The sequence below is a fragment of the Rhincodon typus genome, chromosome 39 (genome assembly GCF_021869965.1).
Source record: "Rhincodon typus isolate 14 chromosome 39, sRhiTyp1.1, whole genome shotgun sequence".
In the NCBI taxonomy this organism is placed as follows: domain Eukaryota; kingdom Metazoa; phylum Chordata; class Chondrichthyes; order Orectolobiformes; family Rhincodontidae; genus Rhincodon; species Rhincodon typus.
The window spans coordinates 11,779,440-11,805,364 of NC_063370.1; the positions used below are offsets into that span (position 1 = coordinate 11,779,440).

General features: G+C 40.6%; 1 protein-coding gene across 1 annotated transcript in view; it reads left to right on the forward strand.

Annotated features, from left to right (window-relative positions):
- The window catches only part of LOC109923326 (sodium/calcium exchanger 3-like), a 314,148-nt gene extending 295,957 nt beyond the window's left edge, over nucleotides 1-18,191 (forward strand). The window contains exons 7-9 of the mRNA XM_048618407.1: nucleotides 11-110; nucleotides 6,132-6,407; nucleotides 17,032-18,191. Coding sequence (XP_048474364.1) covers nucleotides 11-110; nucleotides 6,132-6,407; nucleotides 17,032-17,408 — 753 coding nt within the window. The 3' untranslated portion in view covers nucleotides 17,409-18,191. The remainder of the gene's footprint in view (nucleotides 1-10; nucleotides 111-6,131; nucleotides 6,408-17,031) is intronic.
- Nucleotides 18,192-25,925: the final 7,734 nt, after the last annotated feature.

The following is a 25,925-nucleotide window of genomic DNA, read 5'->3' on the forward strand; positions in this document are numbered from 1 at the left end:
TAATTGGCAGAGTACTGTGGATAAGCTGATCAAGAAGACAAACCTGGCACTGGTTATTGGTACGCACTCGTGGCGGGAGCAGTTTATGGAGGCCGTTACAGTCAGTGCTGGTGAGATGATGTTTTAATTTCTGTCTTTCATAGTGTTAGAGCAGAGTTGTGCATTACAAATTGTTAACTAACCATGAGCTTAATATGGCAAATCATTCCAGCCACATGGAAACATTTGACAGTATATATGTAAATATGTGATGTTTACCACCACTGTAATCCAATAATTTAAAGCACTCACAGCAGTTAAGCATTATTACACTCTGCTTTCTGTGATATTATTTTATCAACAAAAATACATAATACACTTGCATATCATGTGCAAATGTGAACATTGCTAAGCCTTTCTGTATGTTTTGCCTTTATGACACACTTTAAAATCTGCTTCTTTGATTTGTAATATTTACTGTAAATCTACAGACTCTGTCAAGTACTTTGACTACACATCTTTGCATCCTGCTGCATGTAAGGACTCTTCCATTCTCCCTGCTTCTCCTCAATTGCATCAGTTCTGATGCCACTGTCTTCCAAACGGGGACTTTCAATAGGCCTTTTTCTTCACCAAACAAGCTTCACCCCTCCCCCACTCAAAGCGTAGTTGGCCCTCCACTGTGTCAACTCCATTTCCTGCCTTCTGCTATCACCACACAAGCTCCAGCCCAGAACCACAGCAATGTTCTCCTATGTCTTCATCTTCTACCTCATCAGCTTCCATATTCAATAAATGATCCTCTGCCAATTCCAAATTGAAGCCACTACCGAACATGACCCCCAGCATTCTAAAGGATCTATTCTCTCCTCAAAACCATGGTCTATTCTTCAATTACTCCTAATACACTCATTCCTTCCTCCTACTTTATTACTTTCTACACTTTGTTTCTCTATTTTCACTTACAGCCAGCCTTGGATCTGGCCTTCTGTATTTCTGGGTAGAAACCTGGGACTGGAAGTAACTTGGTTGCTGTTTGGCTGAGCCAAAAAAATAGTACAAGCTCAAATATGAAGCTGGGGAGAAACAAAGAATGTAATGATGTGTGGTAGGGGTCGGGTATAGATGGAAAAATGATCCCGCTAGACATATAGGATAGAATATAGGGTTTAGAATTGAAAGTCAAGAGCAGATGGAACTTAAGCAGGGACTTCAAACTGTGGTCACAAGTTCCAAGGCAGCAATGGCTGTCACATGGTAACAGCTCTAAATTCCCTCGATTTCTTGCTGTTACTGTGTATGGTCTAACAGCAGATTGAGACATGGTTTCTGCAAAAATGCCTGTGAAAGTGCAGGTCTTCATTTAAAATAAAACCCCTGCAGTTTAAACGATTTCCACCACACTGAACATTGTTCATATCATGCTGAGGAGCTAAATAGTGCCCTGTAGATCCATCAAGCAGCCAAGGATAAAGACAACTCCTTTACCTCCACAATCAGCAGCTAAAGCTACGCCTCGTGGAGAATTCTGAGGCATTAAAATGGCATTACACAGGGAAATATTTTGGGAAGCGCTGCACTAAGGTGTGCAAGACCACACAGTATATTCTAAGATCCCAAAATCCTTAATTACACAGCTGAGTAGTGCTCCAAGTAGGAGTCATTGCCTTGTGATAGGGTATGTTTTCATCTCCCTGAGCCCTGTAACTCTGAGGATAAGGCCAAATGCAGAGTGAGAGAGTGAGAAAGCGGTAAGATGACATAATAATGAGGATGTTGATGTCTGCAAATAGGCCTATCACCAACAAGAACTTTGTCGCCCCACTCAGCACTTGATTGGAAAAATGGGACATGTTGCTCTCGATGTCAGGTCAGGAATTTCCTTACTGTTGATCTCACATGATTCTCCCAATTTTCTTGCCATTGTCCATGTCATTTTGCCCTGTGATTTTTTCCCAGTACTGTAATTCTTCTTCCTTAATAAAGTTAAAATGAGAATCTGAAAGTTCAATGTAATAAGCTGAACTTCATGCTTATGTGTGCATCTGGAATAAGCTTATCTGTGACATTAAGAACATTGTGAAATGTGACTTCTGCTCAGCAGTCAAGTTCTATGGTTTTAGGTAATGAGACTTGGAGTTCCAGCTTTTTGCTAATTTTCTACTTCGAACAAACCTGACTCATATAATGCAGCCTAAGGCTTAGAGTGATTATTTAACTGTTACCTGAACCTTAAGAGGATATAAAAACATTTACATCACTCCCTCTGATCAAATTGCAGTAGCCACCCTGGGAAATGCTGATTTATCTAGGTATAAGGTCACAATGCAGTTGCAGGAAATGAGGGATCACAAGCACTTCAGAAGCATAGAAAATAGGAGCAGGAATAGGGCATTTGACCCTTTGAGCCTGCTTCGCCATTAACTATATCATTGTTGTCAACCAACACCTGTTCCTGCTTCCTCCCCATACTCTTTGATTATTTTAGTGCAAAGAACTAAATCTAATTCCATGAATTGGCCTCAATTGCTTGCTGTGATAGAGAGTTCCATAGGCTCACCATTCTCTGGAAGAAGAAATTTTTCCTCACCTCAGTCCTAAATAGCCTATCCCATATCCTTAAACTGTGACCCCAGTTCTAAATTCCCCAGTCATTGGGAACATCCTTCATACATACTCCATCTAGTCCTGTTAGATTTTTTAATATGTTTCTTTGAGATTCCCTATTCATTTTTCTAAGCTCCTGTGAATATAGTCCTAGCTAGTCCAGCTTATCTTCATACATGTCCTACCGTTCCAGGAATCAGCCTGATTACCCCATAGCCAGATCATTCTTCCTCAGATAAGGAGTCCAAAGCTTGCATACAATAAGGTGTGTAGATGATAGAAAAATAGGTGGGAATGCAGGCAGTGATATAGGGAGAGGCTGAATAGGCTGGGGCATTTTTCCTGGAGAATCAGAGGCTGAGGGGCAACCCAGTAGAGGTTTATAAACTCATGAGGAATATGGATAGAGTGAATAGCCAAGGTCTTTTTCCTAGAGTGGGGAGTCCAAAACTAGAGGACATAGGTTTAAGGCAAGAGGGAAAGACTTAAAAAGGACCTGAGGGGTAACTTTTTCACACAGAGGGTGGTACGTTATGGAATGAGCTGCCAGAGGAAGTGGTGGAGGCGGGTACAAGTACAACATTTAAAAGGCATCTGGATGGGTACATGAATAGGAAGGGTTTGGAGGGATTGGGATATTTGTTCAGTGTGGCTGTATGACTCTATGATGAGGAGATAAAGAGATGGATATTGACAGGCTAGGAGAATGGGCCAGAATCTGGCAGATGGGGTTAATGTGGATAAGTTTGAGGTTGTCCATTTTGGCCCTGAAAATAATTTGGGCAAATTATTATTTAAATAGGAAGCAGATTCAAAGTGCACTAGTGCAGAGGGATCTGGGCATCTTTGTGCATGAATTGTAGAAAGTATATATACAGTTGCAGCATATAATAAGAAAGGCAAACCCTGGCATTTATTGCAAAATTAAAGAAGTGTTGTTCCAATTAAATAAGGTATTGGTGAGACCACACCTGAAATATTATGTCCAGTTTTGATGTCCTTACTTGAGGAAGGAAGTGGTGGCACTGGAAGCAGTTTAGAGGAGGTTCACCAGTTTGATTCCAGGGATGAAAGAGCTGTCGTACGAGGAGCAGTTGAATAGCTTGGGCTTGTACTCACTGGAGTTCAGAAGAATGAGGGAGGATCTGATTGAGGTATGTAAAATGCTAAAGGGAATTGATAAGTGGATGTTGAATAGATGTTCATCCTTGTGAGACTATCTCGAAGAAGAGGTCATGGATATAGAGTGAGAGAAGGTAAGTTCAAAACTGAGATGAGGAGAAACTACTTCTCTAAGAAGGTTGAGAATTTGTGGAACTTAATGCCCCAGAGTGCAGTGGAGGCAGAATCAATGAACAGATTCAAGAATGAAATAGATATGTTTCTTATGAAAAGCAAGATAAAAAGGAGCAGGCAGAAAAGTGGCGATAAGACCCAGATAAGCTCAGCCACAACCATATTAAAAGGCAGACTGGGCTTGAAGGGCTAAATTGCCTACTCCTGCTCCTAATTCCTATGTTCCTGTAATCCAGGTGTGGTCTCATCAAGGCCCTTTTACAAATGCAGCAATAAATTCCTGCTCCTGTATTCAAATCCTCCGGCTATGAAGTCCAACATACCATTTGTCTCCTTCACTACCTGCTTGCTTACTTTCAGCAACTGGTGTATAAAGACCTCATTTATTGTTGAACCTCCCCATCTCCCAAGCTATCAACATTCAGGTAAATAAACTGCCTTCCTTGTTTTGTGATAAAGTGGATAATTTTACATTTATCCACCTTATACTTAACCTACTGCGCATTTGCCCTCTCACTCAGCTTGTCCAAAACACACTCAAGCATCTTTGCATCTTCCTCACGGTTCACCTTCCCACCCAGCTTTGTGTTGCCTGCAAACTTGGAGTTATTACATAGAAATCATTTATATTTTGAATAGCTGGAATCCATGCACTGATCCCTGTGGTACTCCACTAGTCACTTCTTGCAACTCTGAAAAAGAACTGCTAACTCTTGCTGTTTATTTCCGGTTTATCAGCCAGTTCTACTCCAATCCTATGGGCTTTAAGTTTACATGCCTATCTCTTATGACACACCTTATCAAAAGCCTTCTGAAAGCCCAAGTAAAACACATCTACTGGCTAACCCTTATCAGCTCTACTAATTACATCCTTGAAAAATTCCAGTAGATTTGTCAAGCACGATTTCCCTTTTGCAAATTCACTCTGACTCTGGTCCAATGCTGCCACTGTTTTCCAAATACTCTGCTGTTAAATTTTTCATAATGCATTTCCCACTACAATGTCAGGCTAACGTGTCTATAATTCCCTGCTTTCACTTTTCTCCTTTTTTTTAAATAGTGGGGTTACATTAGCTACCCTCCAATTTATAGTAACTATTCCAGATTCTATAGAATCTTGAAAGATGACCAACAATGCAAACGCTATTTCAAGGGCCATTTCCTTAAGTACCTAAGAGTGTAAATTATTGGGCCATAGAGATGTATTGCTCTTTAACCCCACCAATTTCCCAATAACATTTCCTAACTGTTACAGATTTCCTTCAGTTCCTCCCATTCACTAGACACTGTATTCTCCAACATTTTTGGAATGAACTTGAGAATACTGTTTGGTAGCTGTAGGCCAGCAATTGCAGAGAAATTAAATCAGGAACATGCACGGGCAGAATTGGAGGTATGCAGAGATTTCAGAGAGCTTTAGGGTTGGACGAGGTTAGAGAGAAAGGAAAGGGTTTGTGATGGGAACTGAAGACTAACAGTTCGATGAAGTGAAAGCCACAGTCAGAAAGGAATGGGATGAGATAGAAACCTGAAGTTAAAGCTTCAACAGTGTAGGATCTTGCAACTGGGAAGGGGCAAAATCCAGGTATAGAGGTGGGTGGCGAGAAAGCTGGGATTGGGGGGTGGCAATATTCTTGAACATTATCTTCTTGGGGGCGAAGGCTGGAATGACTATATTCTAGGAATTGAGAAATGGGACTGTGACTGGTGAGATTGGCACAGCCAGTTTTGTTTAAGCATGACTATTATAATTATAATATATTAATTATATATAATTATATAATTATAATTTCTTACATATTGTAGAGTCATACTAAATAGCTTCTGAACCCTCTCCAACTTTAAAATTTCCTTCTTATAACTGGGCGACCAGAACTAGATACAGTATTCCAGAAGAGGCCTCACCAGTGTCCTGTACAACCTCAACATGACTTCCCAACGCCTATAGTCAAAGGACTGAGCAATGAAGGCAAGCATGCCAACCGCCTTTTTAACCACCTTGTCTATATGTGACGCAAACTTCAAAGAATTATGTACCTGCACTCCATGTCCCTCTGTTGTACAACACTACCCAAGGCCCTACCATTAATTGTATAAGCCCTACCCTTGTTTTCTTTCACATTTTCCCCCATCAAGGTTACTGCAAGCAGAATTCAAAAAACCAAAGCTTTATTCTTTTGAAAGATGGGAACAATGTTATATCACCTGACACTAGTCACCGCTCTGACGTGAATTTATTCATTTTTCAGGTGATGGTGAGGATGAAGATGATACACGGGATGAGAAGCTGCCTTCTTGTTTTGATTATGTCATGCATTTCTTGACGGTTTTCTGGAAAGTTCTCTTTGCCTTTGTTCCTCCCACTGAGTACTGGAATGGTTGGGCCTGTTTTATCGTCTGCATGGCTGTGATTGGTTTACTCACAGCTTTCATCAATGATCTGGCTTCACATTTTGGCTGCACAGTGGGGCTGAAAGATTCCGTGACTGCTGTGGTCTTTGTGGCACTTGGCACCTCTGTACCAGGTAATTAACAGAATGGCAACAGGAATAAACATAGCTAATAAACAGTGTAATGCGTGACGTCTGGGACAATTACTCAATGGGTAGAAATTCACCTTGTAAAATGGAAACCATTATACATAGAGTCATAGAGATGCACAGCACGGAAAGAGACCCCTTGCTACAACTCATACATGCTGACCAGATATCCTATATTAATCTAGTCCCATTTGCCAACATTTGGTCCAAATCCCTCTAAACCCTTCATATGCCTTTTAACCATCCAGATGCCTTTTAAATGTTGTAAATGCACCAGCCTCCACCATCTCCTCTGGCTCCTCATTCCATACACACACGATTCTCTGTATGAAAATGTCCCCTGAGGTCCCTTTTAAATCTTTTCCCTCTCATCTTAAACCTATGCCCTCTAGTTTTGGACTCCCCTACCCTGGGAAAAAGATCTTGGCTATTCACCCTATCCATGCCCCTCATGATTTTATAAACCTCCATAAGATCCCCTCAGCCTCCATCACTCCAGGGAAAATAGCCCAGGCTGTTCAGCCTCTCCCTATAGCTCAAACGCTCCAATCCTGGCAACATCCTTGTAAATCTTTTCCGACCTCTCTCAGGTTTCACAACATCTTTCCTATAGTAGGGAGACCAGAACTGAATACAGTATTCCAAAGTGGCCTAACTAATGTCCTGTACAGCTGCAACATGACCTCCCAACTCCTATATTCAATGCACTGACCATTAATGGTAAGTGTACCAAACACCTTCTTCACTACCTTGGCCACCTTGGACTCCAGTTTCAATGAACTATGAATCTGCACCCCAAGGACTCTTTGTTTGGCAGCTCTCCCCAGGACCTTACCATTAACTGTTTAAGTCTTGCCCTGATTTGCCTTACTGAAATGCAACACCTCATTTATCTAAACTCCATCTGCCACTCCTTAGCCGATTGACCCATCTGTTCAAGGTCCCATTGTACTCTGAGATAACCTTCTTCACTCTCCACTACATCATCCATTTTGGTACCAGCTGCAACTTACCAGCCATGCCTCCCATATTCACATCCAAATCATTTATATAAAAATGACAAAAAGCCATAAACCCAGCATCAATCCTTGCGGCACACTGCTGGTCACAGACCTCCAGTCCTAAAAGCAACCCTCCACTGACATCCTGTCTCCTACCTTCAAGCTAATTTTGAATCCAAATGGATAGCTCTCCCTGTATTCCATGTGATCTAACCTTGCTAACCAGGCTACCATGCGGAACAATGTCGAACAATACACAATAATTGATACCGTGGAGTATTATATATAACCAGTGCGTTATTAAGCATCTTGTTCAAGCTGAATTACACTAAAGTGTTTATTTTTCTTCCTTATTATTTCAAGAGAAATGGGCATCACTGGAAAGGCCAGTAGTTATTGCCCATCCTCAAATGCCCTTGACCTGGTTTGTGCGAGCCGATTTCAGAGGGCAGTAAAGAATTAATCAGATTGCTGTGAATCTGGAGTCACATGTAGATCAGGTTGGGTAAGGACAGTAGATTTCCTTCCTAATGGACATTAATGATCCTAATCAGTTTTTATGACAACTGATTACAGTTGATTTTGGCCACCATTCCTGAGAATTAGAAAATCTGCCATCTTTACTTGAGCTGACCTACATGTGACACCAGAACCACAGTGATATGGTTGACTCTTAACTGCTGCTGGGCATCCAAGGGTGGGTAATAAATGCTGGCCTAACCAGTGATAATCACATCTTGTGACAGAATGAAAATAAAACTTTTCTTCTTTTACAAGTCACTGTAAATTGGTAGTTGACTCTTCTGCCACTGGAATAGTTTCTCCCCATAAACTCTGTCTGGTGCCCTCATGATTTTGAACACCTCGATCAAATCTTCCCTTCTCCAATCTCAGATTTTCTAATCTATCCAAATTGCTGAAGTTCCTCATCCCTGGAGCCACTCTCATTACTCTTAAATGCACCCGGTGTAATGCCTTCATGTCTTTCCTAACGTGTGGATTCCAGAAAAGGACACAATACTCCAGTTTAGGCCAAATCTTTTTATATTAAGGTTTATCACAGCTTCCTTGCCTTTGTACATTATGTTTCTGTTTATAAAACTTAGGATTCTGTATTCTTTCTTAGTCATTTTCTCAACCTAACCTGATGATTTGCACAGGTATCTCTGTTCCTATTTTGTATTGTCTCTCCATGTTCTTCCTACCGAAATGAATCACCTGACACTTTTTCTGCCTTACATTCCACCTGTCACTTGTCTGCACATTCTACCAGTCTTTGTCCTCATATAGTTTCTAACTATCCTTCCCACAGTTCACAATATCTCTTAAGTTTTGTGTCATCTGCAAATATAGATTTTCTGCCCTGTATACCCAAGTCCTTGTCATTGCGACAGGGAACAGCACACTCTGTACAGCACATTACTCTACCGCACTGTGTGAACTCAACATAATTACAATTACACAGCTCTTCTTTGAGTAATTTCACATGTTGACACCTGTGACAAATTCAACTATAGCAGCTGAGACGATCCATAACGTTGTGAAACCAACGATAGGATTGTAAAAGTCAATTTGCTCTCTCTTCCGTTATTAACAAATTCTTAAAAAAATTACAGTCTCTACATCTTTGTCAAAAACGAATCAGTTTTATTCTTGGACTATAACCTGTGTATTACATATTTTTAAAAATCAATCCATTAGTTTTTGAGATACATTGCTTAAAAACAGACTAAAAGCGAGGAACAAAATTACTACCTCCACCGATTTTTAGTGGCAAAGGTAAAAGCAGAAGTCCTATTGCTAATCCCTGGAGAAATGCAGTATGTACATTCCTCAAGCCTGAAATACAGCTGTTGCACCGTGTTCTTTGTCACAGCCAACTCAATATCCACATTGCTACTATCTCTTTATTCCATGGGTTTCATCCTTTCTGACAAGCCTTTTCTGGAAACCTTCCAACACTGAAGGCGCAGAAGCTTCAAGAAGGAGGAACCGTCTTTCCAACTTCTTAAAATTTAATGTTAATGAATAACACTAGTAGCTGGGTCATCATTGTACATACAAATACGTGAATTAGGAGCAAGAGTAGGCCATTATGCCCCTCAGACCTGATCCACCATTCAATCACCTCATTGCTCTGACTATGGCCTCAACTCCACAATCCTGCCAACCTCAAAACCCTTTCAATCCCTTGACTGCCAAGAATCTGTCTACCTCTGCCTTTTGGAAAGAAAATTTCATAGACCTATAGACCCTCCAAGAGAAAAAAAAAATTCTCAATTCAGCCATAAATAGGAGACTACTTATTTTTAAGCTGCATTCATCTTGTCAAGTCCCCTCAGAATCTTACATGTTTCAATAAGACCGCCTCTCATTGTTCTAAGTTCCAGTAGATAAGAGGCCCAAGGTTTGCTCATAAGATAACTACACCTTTCCTCATTGTACCAGGTAGAAGGTGGTGTACTGCTGCTGCTCTAAAAAGGTAGTTGGGGATGAACTCTGAGCTTGCCTGGAACACTGGTCCCCTGGTCTGCTATCAGACTTCCTCCAGACACCTGGCCAGTTTCTGATGCCTCTGGTACCCTTGGCACCTTGCAGGAATATTCCAGAAGGCTCTGACAGCAGACAAAAGCAAAATATTGCAGCTGCTTGAAACCTGAACTTAAAACTAAAAAAAAAATGCTGGACATCCTCAGCAGGTCCGGCAGCATCTGTGAAGAGAAATGGAGTTAATGTTTTAGGTCAAGGTGACTTTTCATTAGAACTGAAGAAAAATTGGAATGTAAGTGGTTTTGAGCCAAGGAGGAGTTTGGGAAGGGAACACGAAGAACAAAAGGGAGTCCTTGTGAGGGTGGGAGACTCTTGTCCCCTAAATAACAAAAAGTTTCAAGGTATAAAAGCCAAAGAGAGTGATAATGGGTGTAAGTAAAGAAAAAAAAAATGTCTAGTTGAGGTGTGAGTGGCAGCGTAGCAACCTTCTGAATGCAAAGTGAAGGGCTACAGAGAAAGAAGTAATACATAACTCATTAAACAAAAATCAAACAACATAGAGGTGGAGTTTATGATCTAGAAATGTTGAACTCAGTGTTGAGTCCCGAAGGTGGCAGAGTGCCAAGTCAAAATATTGGGTACTGTTCCTTGAGCTTACATCGAGTGTCATTGGAATAACGTAGAGGCTGAGGACAGAGAAGTCAGAGGGGGAGCAAGGTGGGTACTTGAAATGACCATGGGCCATGCTTATAGACTTGGAGGATGTGTTCTGTAAAGTGATCACCCAGTCTGCATTCATATTCCTAATGCAGAGAAAACCAGATCATGAATAGTGAATGTGGTAATTACATTGAAAGAAGTCTAAGTAAATCAATGTTTCAGTTGGCTGGAGTGTTTGGGGCCTTGAATGGTGAGAAGGGAGAAGAAAAAGTAGATTTTGCATCTGCTAGGCTTGCAATGGAAAGGTGTCTTAGGGAAGAGAGAGGATGTTTACTGAGAGTGGACCAGGGTGTTACAGAGAAATGGTTTCCTTGGAAGGCTGAAAGGGAAGATGTATTGGATGGTGGCATCCTGCTGCAGACAGCAAATGTGGTGGAAGAAGATCCTTTCCACATGGAAACTGGTAGGATGGAAGGTGAGGATTTGGGGAAACCTATTATGGTTCTCAGAGAGAGGCAAAGGGATGAGAACAACAGCATGTGAAATAGACTGGACATGGTGGAGGACCTGTTTACTTTGATATGTGGGATTCCTCAGCTGAGGACAAAAGAGGACACATTGGACATGCTAGCATGGAAGTTTGCATTAATTGAAGAGATGTGACAGAGGTGGAGAAACTAGGATGATGGAATGAAGTCCTTAAAGAAGTGATGTGTGATTTTTCAGATAGCAAAGCAGTCTATTTCCAAGTGCAACAAGATCTGGACAACATCCAGGCTTGGGCAGACAAGTGAAAATTAACATTCATGCCACACAAGTGTCAGGCAATGACCATATCCAACAAGAAATAATCTAACCATTGCCCCTTGATGTTCCAATCACTGAATACATCAGTATCAATATCCAGGTGGGTAATGACCAAATTCTGAAGTTGACAGTCATACAGGTACTGTGGCTGCAACAGCAAGTCAGAAACTTGAAACCCTGCAGAGGGCAATTCACTTTCAAATACCCCAAAGCTTGTCATAGAGTTATACAGCACAGAAACAAACCCTAAAGTTGAACTTGTTTGCATCGATGAGACATCCCAATCTAACCTAGTCCCATTTGCCAGCATTTGGCCCATATCCCTCTAAACCCTTTCTATTTATATATTCTTCCAGATGCCTTTTAAATGTTGTAATTGTACCTGCCTCCACCACTTCCCCTGGCAGCTCATTCCATACATGCACAAGGCACAAGTCACGAATATGATGGAATACTCCACACCTGTCTGGTGGTTGCAGCTCTGGCATCACTCAAAAAGCTTGACTCCATTCAGGACAAAGCAGCCTGCTCAATTGGCAACACATCCTTAAACATTCCCTCTCTCCACCACAACACACAGTAGCAGTGTGCACTGCAGAAATTCACCAAGGCTTGTCAGACTTCAAAAACCATGACCTCTACCATCTAGGACAAAAGCAGATCATACACAGGATCACCAACACCTGCAAGTTCCCCTCCAAGTAATTCGCCATTCTGACTTGGAAATATATTGCTTTTCCTGAGGTTTTGTTGGCCCAAACTCCTGGAACTCTCTCACTAACAATGTTGTCGGTGTACCTACATGTGATGATTCAAGAAGGCAGCTCACCTCACCAGCACCTACTCAAGTGCAACTAAGGATGAGCAGTAAATACTGGCTCAGACATTAACACCCACATTCCATGAATGAATTTTTTAAAAGAAAAAATGACATGGAGAATCAGAAGACTGACATATGTAGGGAGAAAGAGAGTGGTCAAGGGGAGAAAAGAAATATTTGGATAGGAATAGGCCACAATGGGTTGAAGACCAACTTCAGCTTATTGGTTTTGGGAAAGAGTTAGAAGTTGCCTGGTTGGAGGTCCAGGAGGTTGGAAGCTGAAGAAGGAAAATCTTCAGATTAGATGAGATCAGTTACAATCTTGATATTTGATAGGGTCATGATCCAAAGATAGACAGGAGGAAGTGGTGGAGATTTGACATTTGGCCAGTGCTAGATAGAGGCCAGTACAACAGTCAACATCAGCACCTCCCTTTCAGCAGGTTCAATGATGATGTTAGAGTTGGATCTGACAGAACACAGTGTAGCCTGTTTAGAGGGAAGTAGGCTAGAGTGAGTGATGGGCACAGAAAAATTGAGACAGTTGATGTCATACCAGTTCTTGTTGTACATATCTAGAGAGAGTAAGATTTTGGAAGGAGGAGTCCAAGTGATGGGGATAATGAAAGTACCTGTTACGCAGGGACAAATCTCCACATGAAGTAAGTGGGCTTGCGGCAGAGGCGAATGAAGAAAAGCTCAGCATTATGCGAAGCTCAAAATTTGATTTGGGACACATGGGATGTGGAATGAAGCTGAGAACAAAGCATGGAATTATCATGAATTCTTGGCATTGCTGACAAAGGGTGAAATTTGTTAATAAATGCATTGAAGTGCAGGGAAGGGAAGGGGAGGAAGGATCTGAAGGGGTGCTGGTGTCCATTAGTTTGTAGAATTTAATTGGTGTTTAATTAGTTGAATTGCTGCTTGAATTAGGTGGGAAAGACTGCCACCTTCCCATCCCACCTGTAGGAAAGCTTGCAAGGTGGAATGAGGAAACCTACATGCCGGCTGACAAAATGCAAGAATCTGATCTGTCATCATAGGACCTAAAAATCTGGCCCCTGATGGTTTTTAGCTGCAGCAGGCATTAAATGTTTGATCAATTCCCCACATAGCAGACTGTCTCAACTGAATTGGATGAAATTGGAGATATTTTAATCTCAGCATCTGTGGAAAAAAAAAGACAGCAGCCTAACGGCTGACACAGAAAAGAGTTGGAAAATGTAGCCAGGAGAAAAACCCAGCAACAAAGTTCTAGAACTGGTGTTTCATGCAAGGAAACGGAAGAATATGTTATAGAATATTCTCCTCTAAAAACAAAACAGGTCAACAGGCTTGGGAAAAGAAAATTACAGAGTAAATGATCCACAGAGCGCGGTGGACCTGAACATAGCTCAGAAAGAACTTACAGTTTGAAATATCAAATCACCAACTCAGATAGGCATGGCACACAGTACACCCTTATAACCTTAAATTATTTTGTGTCAGATCATCCCAGCAGTTAATGTTTGGGTTTACTGTGCATTTCTGCCTTGAGAAGAAACAACCCATTTCAGTCCTTTGTATGCATGAAGAAAACATGAAGAAAGCTGCAAGTGGGACCCAGGATCTTTTACACGTCAGAGCTAATATCTTTGTTATCTGTTTCTTATCTCCCTATTCAAATGCAGACAGTTTGAACCTCAAAGGTTTTTGTCAACTCCTGAAACCAGTTGGGTCCACTGTCCGTGGATGTGAATGATGAATGCAAAGGTGTGAACATAAATTTTATGCGTGCAGCCCTCACATCCCATTTTTCCTCACTCATGGGTCTGGTCAGCAAATTTCAGAAAGACGACATAAGAAAGAGAATTAGGCCATTTGGTCCCTCCTACCTACCCCACCAATCAACAGGATCATAGTTGATCTGTCCTGGGCCTCACCTACTCTTTTGTGCGAACTCAGCACAGCCATCAATTCCTTGATATTTCAAAAAGCTATTCATCTTCTCTTTAAATACTTTCAGTGATCTAACCTCCAAAACTGTCCAAGGTAGAGAATTCCACACATTAACTCTAATCTGGGAGAAGAAATTCCTTTGCCTCTCAGTTTTAAAATAGTGTCCCCTTATTCTGTAATTGCGTCCCCTCATTCGAGATTTTCCCACTAATGGATATATTTTCTCAAAATCTACCCTATCGTACTCACTCAGAATCTTGAATGTTTCAATTAAGATCACTTCTCATTCTTTTAAACTGTAATGAATAAAGGTCTGACCTTTTAGTCATTTTTGATAAGTCAACTACTTTGTCCTAGGAGTCAGCCGAGTTAATCTCTTTTGAACTGCCTACAATGCCAGTATATCTTTTTTCAATTACAGCAATCAAAACTGCAATTAGTAATCCAGGTGTGGCATCAGCAACACTTTGTACAGTTGAAACAAGACTTACGTGTTTTTAGATTTCAACCTGCTAGCAATTATTGCCAAAAATTCAATTTGTCTTCTTGATAACTTGTTGCATGTACATGCTAACTTTATGTTTCATGCACAAGAACACCCAGATCCCTCTGTGCTGCTAACTCTCTCTCCGTTTAAATAATAGTCCGCCTATTGATTCTTCCTAAGAAAGTGCATGATCTCACACTTTCATATCTTAAACTCCCTCTACCATGTCTTCGCCTACTCACTCAATCTCATTTCCAGATTCCCTTGCTGATTCCTTATGCCCTCATTTATTTTTGTATCATGAACAAATTTGGATACGTTACATCCTGTCCCCTCTTCCAAGTCATTAATATTGATAATAAATAATTAAGGCCCTAATGATCCTTGTTGCACTCCACTAGTTTCATATTTCCAACCAAAAAGCTGATCCATTAATCTCAACTCTCTGTCTTCTGTGTGTTAACCAATCCTCAATGCATGTTAATACATTTACCACAAATACCAGGAGCTGCCCTCTTGGCAAAAAACTTCGGTATACAGTAAACTTGAATTTCAGAAAGAAATACAATTCCAAATCACTAAATCAATAGTTTAAGTAAACAAGTAATCAACAAAACTGACCATTAAAAATCAACAAGCAGCAGAGCTAATTAATAAAATTCATTTTGCCCTTTCTGTTAAGAAGCAGAGCCAGAGAACTTCAGACACACATACAAGTCCTTACTACTAGATGAGGACCAGGGTCAAACTAAAGTGTTGGGTTTAACTAACACTGACCTTGCATTCATCTTTGTTGGCAACATTCAGAGCTGAGTTTGGCAGACTTCATACGCAAGTGGGGATTGAAAACAGGTAGCATTTCTCCTCTCCCAGCCTAATCTGTGGATAGGTGTTTAGGGAGAAGAGGAAGGATGGGTGTTTGTTTGGCTCACTCTCAGAGTTCAAACACTCCCTCTTCTACTTGCGTGCGCTCTCTCCTCTCCCACACACCTTCTTCTACTACCCTTACTCCCTCCCACACATTCACATTCTTCCTCCACTTCCCTACATTCCACTCTCCCTCCCTCATATGCTCACTATCTGTCCCTTCCTCCTTCACACACTCCCCTTTTCCCCGCTCCCTCTCTTGTGACTCCGTGGGAAGCCACTCTGTTATCTTGACAGCCTCATTCAGGGACATGTGTGCCGGTACCCCTGACTCACTTCCTATCTCGGAGACCTGCACCTGCACAGCAAACACAACTCATCCCTCGCTGTTTCTTGCTTGTCCACATAGCAGACTCACTTTTCTGGCCACTGTTCCTGCTGCATAGACCTCAGGCGGAATGAATCAGGTTGGTGCTCATGTGCAGGATAGGACTCATTGTTGGGTGGGATTGTGGCCAATGAGCCACCTATTGGCCAAGCTTATATTAAGCTACCTAATCACAACAGCAGAAGCATCAATTTTTTTTCAATGAGCATATATCTGCACTTCAGCAGCCAAGATCAGTTGCTTTTTCTTAGCCATATATTGTAACCTGCAACCTTCTCCAAGTAAGAAATTAAAGAACTTGCATTTACACGGAACTTTATACAACCTCAGGCCATAGCACATTGGCTGAGGTCTTACAGTCTCGGGATCATTGGAGGCAGGAGGTATGACTCAAGATGCACATTGGGACTTTCTCAAATAAAGACTTACCTGTGCCCCCTTCAACCAAATTAAAAGCAAAGTATTGTGGTGATCTGAAATAAAGGCAGAAAGTGCAGGAAAAACTATTGAGGTCTAGCAGCATCTGTGGACAAAGAAACAAAAGGATTTTGGTTAAAGAGCAACAGGGTGGTAAGGTTTTTTTTAACATGTTTCGCATCTGATAAGACTTCTTCAGAACTGACCTGATTGGTCCTCAACCTGACAACCCTGCCTGACTCAACTACCTATTCACCTAGATGCAACTCTGTCTATTAACTGCACCTGAGCCCATTCTCCCGTTTGCTAAGATTCATACTGGACGTGTAAACCTGCTTTCGAGCAACTTGTGCAATAAAAATGGATGCAGCTTATCTCCCTGCCAACCCTACCTTGCTATGGTAGAGCTTTCTTCTTGGGACTGTATTCTCCACGTATCTGAGGAAGTCAAAATTTGGAGACAAAATCAGAATTCCAAAGTAACGGAGTGGCAATCTGATGGTGATTGCTGCCTCACATAAAATCCAGGCCATTTTGGAAATTAGCTGCTATGTTTTCCTGAATTACAACAGTGATCACACTTTGAAATATTTAATTAATTGTGAACTGTTTACAACATACAGTTGTGTGCATGGAGACATTATACATCTTTATTTCCGTGGAAGTAGATATGTATGCAAAAAGTGAAATGTGATGAAATTAATGGAGATATCTCTTTGGTATTTTTCCAGATACCTTTGCCAGCAAAGTTGCAGCATTACAAGACCAATATGCAGATGCCTCCATTGGGAATGTGACTGGAAGCAATGCTGTAAATGTGTTCCTAGGTATTGGAGTCGCTTGGTCTGTTGCTGCCATCTACTGGGCTACTAAGGGGAAAGAGTTTAAAGTAGATCCTGGCACACTGGCCTTTTCAGTCACACTTTTTACCATCTTTGCCTTTGTTGCCATCAGTGTACTCCTGTACAGAAGACGGTCACACATAGGCGGTGAGCTTGGAGGCACACGGCGTGGCAAGATTCTGACCTGCATCATGTTTGTGAGCCTTTGGTTGTTGTATGTTGTGTTTTCAGCCCTGGAGGCTTACTGCCATATAAAGGGTTTCTAAGACTGGGGAGCTTTTTTGTGCTTACAAAGAGTAAGCTCCTCCTGAAGCTGCTAAAGAGATCGAGAGGCAGCCCAATGCATTCCAATCCCAGATCAAGCCACTTTTTCATCATAGAGCATAAAGACAGACTTTACTGGCAAAGAAAAACAAAAGGCAAAATCCAGCTGTTAAGTTGTATGCCTTGTAAAAAGGTTCTAATACTTGGTTGTAGCCAGCAACCAAAATATCTTCAAGAAATCAACCGCAAAAGGTTTTTTATTCAAATGGATTTAGACTTTTTTACATCGACAAACTGAGCTTGCTGTGTTACAAGTATTAAGAAAATTTGTTAGCCAGCCATTGAAAAATGATGTTTTGGCAATGTATTGGACAACAGGCCGGCAACATTGGCCCACCAGATATATGTCTTTACTTGTACAGTTGTTGCTATGCATCTCACTGAGTAAGCTGTTGCAATAGCTGTTAATTTACTTTGAACAGAAACAAGGTAAATCGTGGCACTGGAGTGAAGTAATTTGAGAAAATTGGCAAAATTCCATGCATTATATTTGTTATATGTGTGCAGTTGTCATTGATTAGGTCTACTTTTATTTATCCTGATGTAAACCCTGGACTATAAGTAGCATCTTGAAAACAATTTTGTTTGCAGGAGTGACATATACACCAACCCAACTTTTCCTAAAGCTGAGGATCAGTGTAAAATCCAAATTCACGCTAACTTTTCCTGTGGTGAATTTCATTGCTCTATTATGCATTTATTAAAGCTGCTGCACCTACAAATAATTAACTGGAAATGTCTTGTTTTTCACCTTTTAAACATCCAGTGTCCAGATTAGACTGCCTCATTTTGGAAAATATGTTTCAAGATATCATGTCTTATACCTTGGGTAAGTGAAACAATCACAAGCAAAACAGGCCTATTTTCTGATTTAAACAAACCATGATTTTTAATATGAACTTTACAGGTTCTTTGCTCAGTATTACTCACATTATTCTTAACTAACATTGAAAGGTTAAATTTAAATGTGGTAGGACTGAAGATTTGCTGACACACAGAGTGGTTATAAGCAGAATACATCTAAAATAAAACATGGAAGATGGAAACTTGGTGCAATTCTGAATACAGTACAAAAGGAAGGGAGATGGCTTTCTGCCTCCCATACTTGTTCATGTTACAAGTAAAAATTAACCACCATTTAACCTGATCAAGTAATTAGTTAAAAGACTAAAATATTTAAACACTTGCATATTTTTAATAGACAAAGTGATAAAGGAATGACAGTACAAGTGGAGTGCAGCACCGCAGCGTGTGAGAGTTTGAGGACAGCTCAGTGTTCCTGGATAACCACAGGAGGAATTTCTTCACTTGATATTTGGAATGCTGTATCCTGGACGGCCCTGGAATCTCAGTCATTGACTATGTTTAAGACAGAGATTAATAGATTTATAGTTATTCATAACATACTGGGATATGGGAATAGTGCAGGAAAATGGTGTTGAAACAGAGGATAAGGCATGATCAAGTATGATGGAGCAGGTTGGAGAATGGTCTGCTCTGTTTCAATGTTGCAATCTCCAGCAAGTGTGCACCTTAAGGAACTCCAGTTCAGAGGTGCTGAGATGGAGACTAAGGAGCACATATTACAGGGAAATGAGGAAGAGGAGAGTTACCTGAACACTAATCCAGGAGGCAGTCAGATTTTGTTAGGATAGGAAATGGTATGGGTTAGGTTATGATCACGATGAGGAGGATGTGACTGCATGTCAGGCAAGAAAAGTTATTCCAAGGTACAGTGCTGTCCTACCTCTTGGTAGAGATTCTTGTCGCTTATCTGGATGAGGACTAATCTGCAGTGAAAGTGAATAAACTGACCATTGACACAGGTGTCCAGTCAAATGGAAGTGAAAAGGAACACGGTATTGATAATGAGCAGTACAGGCAGAGAAATAAATACTGTTTTCTACAACTGTTTGTTGACAAATTCTAACAAAAAGACACAAAAAAACATAGATTTTCTTCGCATGGGGAGTTTATTGACTAAACCAGTCCAACAGTTCTCTCATCCAGTCCCATCTATTTCATTGTTAATATATCAAGCCGATATATTTTCAGATGAAACTGTTCAGAGATTCCTTTACACATATCTGGAGTAGGTAGAACTTGAACCTGGCCCTCCTGGCTCAGAGGTAGGGGAACTACCATTGTGCAACAAAAGCTCTTGTATAACCATACACCAACTGACAACTACCACCTGTTTCCCTTCTATCCTTAATTACTTGTTAGAGTAACACTGTAAAAGGGAGCTTTAAAAGTTGTTTTTGATCTTGGCATGCTACAGCTAGAAAAAAACATTGAGTGGAAGAGAAAGGATCCAACTGTCATGGTCAATGTGGGAACTAATGGCAGGATTAGGATGGAAGTTCGACTTGAGAAGCTAAAGTTCAAATTCATAAGCAAACCTATGGACTACAACAGGAGATCTGTGCAAACTGGTGTAGGGCCAAACAGATCTTAAATTTGAATGTACACTCAAAAGATTGGTATGGGAGATAGATTTTGATTAATGGGGCACTGGCATTAGTTCTGAGAAATGAGGGAGCTGTTCCAATGGGTCCGGCTCTATTTAAAGTGAGATGGGACCAGTGTCTTAATGAGACATAAGATATGGTTTTACACTAAAAAGGGAGAACAGAGTTGATGAGTAAGTTCAAAACAGGAAGAATTATTACAATGAAGTGAAAGGTAAAAGTCCTCAGAGTATTGAAGCAATTTTGGGTAAAAATAAGCATTGTATAAAGCTTGAGAGTGATAATTTCATCAGTGAAGAAGACCAAATTAGGAAAACTGATAAAAACTTAAATAAGAAATTCCCTATCTGAAAGTATAAGGGATTTATAACTGCATGGATAAGTTAGCAGCAGAGAACAGGTTTACAAGAATGTTACTTGGACTACAGGCATTCAACTATGAGGAGAGATGACACAAATTAGGTCTTCGTTCCATAGAATTTAGAAGTGGAAGGATGATCTAATCAAGGTCTTCAGGATATTAACAGGGAAAGACAGGGTAGATAAAGATAACCTATTTCCACTGATTGAAGATTTTAGAATGAGGGAGCATAGAATGTAAGGTTCAGGCCTTTCAGGAGAAATGTTAGAAAGCACTTCAACACGAAAAGAGTAGTGGATTTTTTGGAACTTTCTTCCTCAAACAGCAGGCAATGCTAATTCAATTGTTCAATTTAAATCTAAGTAAGGGTATCAAGGGATGTAAACTCAAGGCAGGCAAATGAACTTAGGCTACAGATCAACCATGATCTTATTGAGTAGTGGAGTAGGCTTGAAGGGCTGAATGGCCTATTTCTGTTCCGAAATGAATTTGATTTAAAAGCTAAAATTGAGAATTAACTATTTCTGTTATTGTTGTTTTGAAAAGACATAGTAAAGACAGTTGGTTGGTGGGGAAGCAGTCACAGACCAATATAATACAAGATGATACAAAAATAGTGGTGATGAAGATTCTTAGCTCAGAAGACAGGAAGTAGAATGAGTGTTGGGAGGAATTTATGGATAGAGTATTAATCAAGAAAGAGGAGCTTGTGACAAACTGTGAGAGAGTTTGATCTTCATATAGGTAGGGCAAATCAAGTCAGCAAGAGTAGCAGGGAAAAAAAATCACAGAATGTATTTTGCATTGATTACCAAGAGAATGAAAGATTATTGGGGGATATGCAGGAATGTAGAGTTCGGGTTAAAATCAGATTAGCCATGATCTTATTGAATGGAGGAGCAGGCTCGAAAGGCTGAGTGGTCTATTCTTCTCCTTGTTTTTGTGTTTGTATTTGAAACGGTTTTTGAGAATGATACGATGAGAAAACAATCGGGGAGAGGTTACCTTAGATTTTGTTTTGTTTGCTAAGGCAAGCTTATTTAGTGATCTCACAGTGAGCAATACTCTGGGAAATAGTGATCAGAAAATAATAAATTTCACATTCAGTTTGAGTCTAAAGTATTAAATTTGAATAATGCAAATTAAAGAGGTATAAATTGGCTAAGGTAGATTGGGAAATTAGATTAAATGGAATTATGGAAAACGTGAAGAAATATTTCTTAATTCTCAACAAAGCTACTGCAGTACATTGAGAAATAAAAACTCCACAGTGAAACAAATTTGTTGTAGTTAACTAAACAGGTTAGGTTAAAAGAGGCTTCTAGTATGAGCAAATAGAGAAGTAAACCCGAGATTGGGAGAGCTTACACACCAGCAGATGGAGTACAATGTTGAGAAACAATGTTATTTATTTTGGTTGGGACAATTAAAAAATATGCATTTTATATGATGAGAAATTATTACATGTAGGCATTCAGTGGAATTTACTTGATACAGCAAACAATTCAGAAGTCAAATGATATATTGGCTTTTATTATAAGATGGTTGGACAAAAAGAGAGTCTTGCTGCAACTGTAGAGGGCTTTGACAAGACTGTATCTGGAGTACTGTGTACAAATTGGCCCAAGGAGGTCAATTGAACGAGTGCAACATATGATCACTACTAGATGTGTTCAAGATGAGGCAATCATTCTGAGGAAAGATTGAATAGGATGGGTCTTTATTTTGTGGCATTTAGAAGAATAACAGGTTACCTGTTTGAAACATATAAGATTCTGATGGGGCTTGACAGGATGGATGCTGAGAGATTGTTTTCCCAGGTTAGAGAATAAGGCTCGAGGGACTGAATGGCATATTCCTGTTCCTGTGTTCCTAAATGGATTTGATTTAATTGCCAAAATTGGGAAATAAATATTTCTGTTACTGTCATTCTGAGAAGATATAGATATAATGAAAAATAATTGGGTGGGGCACAGCAGTCGCAGACCAAAATAATAAAGGATGATATAGTCACAATATAAGGTGACAACCATTAAGGGGACAGCTGTTTTGGATTGAGATAAGAAGAATCTTTTTCACAAACTTAACTGGAACAGCTACAAGAGTAGACCAGAGACTGGGAATTCTATGGTGAGTAACTCCTGATACCCCAAAACCTATATCCCATCTTCAAGGAATAAAGTGCAACAGAATACTCCCCATTTAGTTGGATGAGTGAGACTCCAAGTAGATTCAAGCTCAACACCTTTAAGGCAGCCCACTTGATCGGACCCCTATGCAGCGCCTTCAAACTTTACTCCATTTAACGTTGATGCACTGTGGTAGCAATGTGTACCATCCACAAACTTCACTGCAGTAATTCACCAAGATTCCTTTAACAGCACCTTCCAAACCATGACCTCCAAAATGCAAAGGGCAGCAGATTCATGGGAATAGCACTAACTGCAGGCTCCCTTCCAAGTCCACGCCCATCCTAACATGGAACTATAGTCATGAAGGAACAGTGACAGAGGGTCAAAACTTTGGAACTACACTCCAAACAGCACTAAAACATGAAATCAATTGTTCACACATGCATACGTCATTAAGCAAGATCAATGTAGTCCATATTGGATGCATCTGATGCGAATATGCATATACAAAGAATATGTGATAAACATATGAATTTTTTTTTACTATGGCATACTCTTCCTACCGGCATAAACGGCACATTGCGTCATTTCTGCTCTCTTATTCTTTCCAGTGTCCCACACAATTCTGAATAAAAATATCAGTGCATTAGAAGCACATCATTTTGTTGACAGGGATGCTTTTCATTAGTGAAACCTGCCATCAGCTGACAATACTACAAAGAAGGAAAGTCTCTGCATTATGACTGCAACTTTGCTGCTACAAATCCAGTGCCTGTCTTCTATGATGCCTTCCCTGAATGGCTGAATGCTGATCATCTTCCCCGTCTAGTGATTCCTACTGCTGGCATTGTTGCCTCTGTTGTTTACCATAATAGGCCTCCTTTTTTGCATTCTCTCCTCCTGCTATTGAGATTGAAGGAATATTGGATGTATGAGACTCAAGGGTATTCAAGCAATGGAACTGTGAAGAAGGCAGACAGTCTTATGAGAACGTGAGTCCACGGATTTCACCCGTAGAACTGATAAGCAGTGAGAACTTCAACTCCTTTCACTGTCCACAATCAAAACTCTCAGGATGCTAGGCATTACCCTCTTTTACTCCTTCATGCCTCTGGCCCCAATCCATACAACCTCTCCTCACATTTGACTCATCCTTGATGTTTTGAGGCTCCATGCAAACTGCAAATCTTCTGCTTCTTTCCCTCATGTCATGGGTTCAGCAAAGACGACTGCTGACTTGACAGACATTAGGGCATCAAGGAGACCAAGCAAAACGGAAATCAGGGGGAAAACTCACTGCTGGTTGGAATCATATCTGGCACATAGGAAGACAGTTGTGGAGGTCAGTCATCAAACTCCAAGACATCTCTACAGGAGTTACTCAGGGTAGTGTCCTCATCCCAACCATCTTCAGCTGCCTTCATCAATGACCTTCCCTTATCATAAGGTCAGAAGTGGGGATGTTTGCCGATGACAGCACAATGTTCAGCATCATTTCATAGAATTATAGAATCCCTACAGTGTGGAAACAGTCCATTTGACCCATTAAGTCCATACTAACTCTCCGAAGAGCATCCCACCCAGACTCACCCCCCCAACCCTATCCCTTGTAACCTTGCATTTTTTCCCCATGGCTAATCTACCTAACTTACACATCCCTGGACACAATGGGCAATTTAGCATGGCCAATCCACTTAACCTGCACACCTTTGGACTGTGGGAGGAAACCAGAGCACCCAGAGGAAAGCCACACTGGCATGGAGAGAATGTGCAAACTCCACACAGACAGTCGCCCGAGGCTGGAGTTGAACCTAAGTCCCGAGTGCAGTGAGGTAGCAGTGTTAAATAATGAGCCACCCTGCTGCCCCATTTGAGAGTCTGAGATACTGAAGCAGCTCATATTCAAATGGAGTAAGATCTGGACAATATCCAGGCTTGGGTTGATAAATGGCAATATTTGCGCCACACAAATGTCAGGGAATGACCATGTGCAGTAAGAGACAAACTACACTGCCCCTTGACATTCAATGGCATTACCAGCAATGAATCTGCCACTATTAACATCTTCGGGGTCACAACTGACAGGAAATTCAACTGGACTTGACATATAAATATGGCTACGAGAACAGGTCACAGGCTATGATTACTGCAGCAAGTATCTCACCTCCTGACTCCCCATAGCCTGTCCACCATTGTAAGGCAAAAGTCAGGAATACAATGGAATACTCCCCACTTTAAACTTCAACAACATTCAAGAAGCTTGACACAATCCAGGTCAAAGCAGCCCTCTTGATTAGCACCACATCCATTCCTTCTACCACTGATACTCAGCAGCAGTGTATCAAAGGACAAATTTCAGTTTACAGCTTATAAGAAATTCCATTAACATTGTAAATAACTAAATTCAATATCAAGTTTCAAAGCAGCTTTAGAGTGATTTAAGCTCCAATTCTAACTTACAAGGCTTCAGATATGAAACTTGTTTTATGCACTGGTATCAGTCTTCATTCATCATCAGACACGGCGCTGAGACTGATGCGTTGATGCAATCTAAATAGTAGCTAAACAGAAATAACTGATCAAAAATGCAATAGTGTCTTCATCTTGGGCTTTTTTGTGCACCCTACCGGATAAGAAATGAAATCTTGTGTTAAGTATTAGTTTGACATTTAAGTAATGATGGTCGCATTGCTACATTTAAGCATGATTAGCAATTTGCAATCCCCTATATTATTCACTTAGCACGTTCATGTTGCTTTTGTGCACTTCCCACAGAATAACTTGAAATATGTGGACTCCAGAACATAAGTGACTTAGAGATGAGATGAGAGGGCACTGGGACAACAATCGTAACTCTACTAAACACTAACAGAGGCATAGCCATCTGAACTTTCATAACTGAATATGGCAGAAGAGCCATCACCAAATGTCGAAGACAACTTCACTGTTTGGAACCAAAAGAACTGTGGATGCAGGAAATCAGAAACAAAAACAGAAATTGCTGGGAAAGGTCAGCAGGTCTGGCAGCGTCTGTGGACAGAAATCAGAGTTAACATTTTGGGTCCAGTGACCCTTCCTCAGAACTCTTCCACTTGCTGAAGGTGGTTTACAGAAACAATTCATTAATTTAAACTCAAGGTCCAAACCATCGGACTGGCTGATATGAAGATGCGTGAATATTATTTTAGTCCGAAAGTACTAGAAACCAGAACCACTTCACAATGTTAAAACTACCAAGCACATTATAATGGATACAAAAACAGAAGTTGCCGGAAAAGCTTAGCAGGTCTGGCAGCATCTGTGAAGAAAAAATCAGAGTTAACGTTTCCGGTCCGGTGACCCTTCCTCAGAACATTATAGCGGACCACAGACAAACACAGTGGAGGCATATTTAATCACAAATTAATACTTACATCTGCACAATGAATATTTTTTGTAGGGGGATGAAATGTTGAAAATTTTATAGAGGAATGCACGCTGATAGCATCAAATAAC